Raw genomic sequence first — 2,170 nt, forward strand, 5'->3', positions numbered from 1 at the left:
GAGGGGCGCTGCCAACCTGCCCCTGGGGTGAGACAAACTCTTAGTACAACACTGCTGAATCGGACGTGAGCATGGAGGAATCACAGCATGATAACAAAAGCTTTTTCTCTGAGCAAGCTGAAGCTAATTCCACTTGAGTTCTTTGGGGAGACTAAAAAAAAAAAAAAAAAAAAAGGCAATTTCAGTAGGGAATTATTATAGTCAGATCTCTCCACTCTGGCGTACGGTTTTCTAGAGGGGCTGGACCGGGAAAGCTTCCCTGTCGCTCCCCTCAGGTGGGCTCCTGCTGTGCTGTCACTTCTGGCTTTACGGCCTGGCTTTCTGAAGTCCCTGAAGTATTGAGGAGGAGGATGGGCTCTGGCTCCAGTGGCTTGGCTTTGTCCTGAGTCTGGATCAGAGGGTGCACCATGGACATGTGGACGTTAAGGTTATGGGCCTTCTCAAAGCGTTTCCCGCACTGGTCGCAGGCAAACTCCAGCTCCGTCTCGGCTTTGTGTTTGGTCATGTGGTACTTGAGCGACGCTCGCTGCCTGCACTGGAACCCGCAGATTTCGCACCTGCAAGGCAAAGCACTGAGCCTGAAGCCGCGGGGGTTGCTCTCCAGCACGCCGAACCAGCCCCTGCGGCCTCTGCGCTGCTTCGCTCGTACAATCTACAACTACCCCGGTCATGCAACGCGATTCTGCTCCCCAGGGTCACTGGCTGAACTCCAGGGGGTGACAGGGGGAGAAGGAGGTGTGAGATTTGCTCAGCAAGAGGAAGCTCTGGAGCTTTGCTGATGACCACTTAAAGTGGTTCAGGCAGGGTTTGTATCACAGAATGACCCTGTGCTAAAGGCAGCAGCCGCGAGAGCTCCACAGAATCGTTCAGGTTGGAAAAGACCCTCAGGATCATCAGGTCCAAGCACTAACCCAGCGCTGCCAAGCTCACCCCTAAACCATCTCCCCCAACCCCACATCTCAATCCAGGGGTGGGGACTCAGCCCCTCCCTGGGCAGCCTGTGCCAGTGTCTGACCCCTCTTGCTGGGAGAAGGTTTCTCCTCCTGCCCAGGGTGACCCTGCCCTGCTGCAGTTTGCAGCCGTTCCCTCTGGTTCTGTCGCTCCTTCCCCGGGAGCAGAGCCCAGCCCCAACCTCTGCCCCCCGTCCTGTCAGGCAGCTGCAGAGAGTGAGGAGGGCTCCCCTCAGCCTGCTCTGCTTCACACTCAACAGCCCCAGCTCCTGCAGTCACTCTTCGTAAGGTTTATTCTCCAGGCCCTTCCCCAGCTCCGTTGCCCTGCTCTGCACTCGCTCCAGCCCCTCGAGATCTCTCTCACATCAAGTATCTTGTGTTGAGTACGTTTTGCATTGAGGTGCTGCCCTTTCTTATCCCTCTTCTCAGCGACAAAGGGAGGGTGGGTGTGCACTTACTGGAGGGGCTTCGCTCCCGAGTGCCGCATCTGGTGGACTGAGAGGTGTTTGCGTTGCTTAAAGGTCTGCCCGCACTCATCGCAGATATAGTTCCGTACCTCTGCAAGGGAGAAAGGGAGGGAGGCGTCAGCTCTGCCACCTTCTGAGCACGTGAAACGCCCACGCGTGGCTGCCCGAGCTTCCCGGCAGAGCCCGAATGCCTCCCCCTGCCTCACGTCCCCCCCACCCCACGGATCCCCGGGTGGTCGTACCGCACCTGTATGAATGAGTTTCACGTGACGCTGCAGGTACCGGTCGATCATGAACACCTTGTTGCAGCCGGGGTGAGGGCAGGGCCTCTCCCGCACCTCCTCGTGATGCTCTTTGATGTGTTTCTGTAAAGAAAGGACAGATCTGACTGTGGGGCAAAAAACTCCCAGCCTCCCCCAAAAGGAAACTGTCAAAAAACAGACTTGCATCCAAACCTACCCCCTGGCAATCCAGTTTTAGCAGGGCACAGCACAGCTTTTCCCTACTTCCAGAGCAGGAGGAGCTCCTGCTGCCTTTGGGAGCACACAAAGCAAGCCTCCGACGGCTTTGTTTTGTCGCTCACTGCCTCCTGTGCGGCTACGTAGAGAGTTAAACCTCTTGGAGATGCTCTCCTCGTGTGGAAACACTCAAAAGCTACGGGCCGGGGACAGGAACAAACCCTGAACTGACCTTCATGCCATCTGCTCCTCTGTAGACGGCCGTGCAGCCCTGGTAAGGACACTTGTAAATGGT

General features: G+C 56.6%; 1 protein-coding gene across 1 annotated transcript in view; it reads right to left on the minus strand.

The window, feature by feature from the left end:
* Nucleotides 1–271: 271 nt before the first annotated feature.
* Nucleotides 272–2,170, minus strand: part of ZNF276 (zinc finger protein 276) — a gene marked incomplete at its 5' end in the record, with an annotated part of 4,515 nt that continues 2,616 nt past the window's right edge. The window contains 4 exons of the mRNA XM_009868805.1: nt 272–557; nt 1,409–1,508; nt 1,665–1,782; nt 2,108–2,170. The exon at nt 2,108–2,170 is cut by the window's right edge and continues 30 nt beyond it. Of these exons, the coding sequence (XP_009867107.1) occupies nt 272–557; nt 1,409–1,508; nt 1,665–1,782; nt 2,108–2,170 (567 nt within the window). The remainder of the gene's footprint in view (nt 558–1,408; nt 1,509–1,664; nt 1,783–2,107) is intronic.

Source organism: Apaloderma vittatum, unplaced genomic scaffold (genome assembly GCF_000703405.1).
Source record: "Apaloderma vittatum isolate BGI_N311 unplaced genomic scaffold, ASM70340v1 scaffold16804, whole genome shotgun sequence".
NCBI lineage: Eukaryota > Metazoa > Chordata > Aves > Trogoniformes > Trogonidae > Apaloderma > Apaloderma vittatum.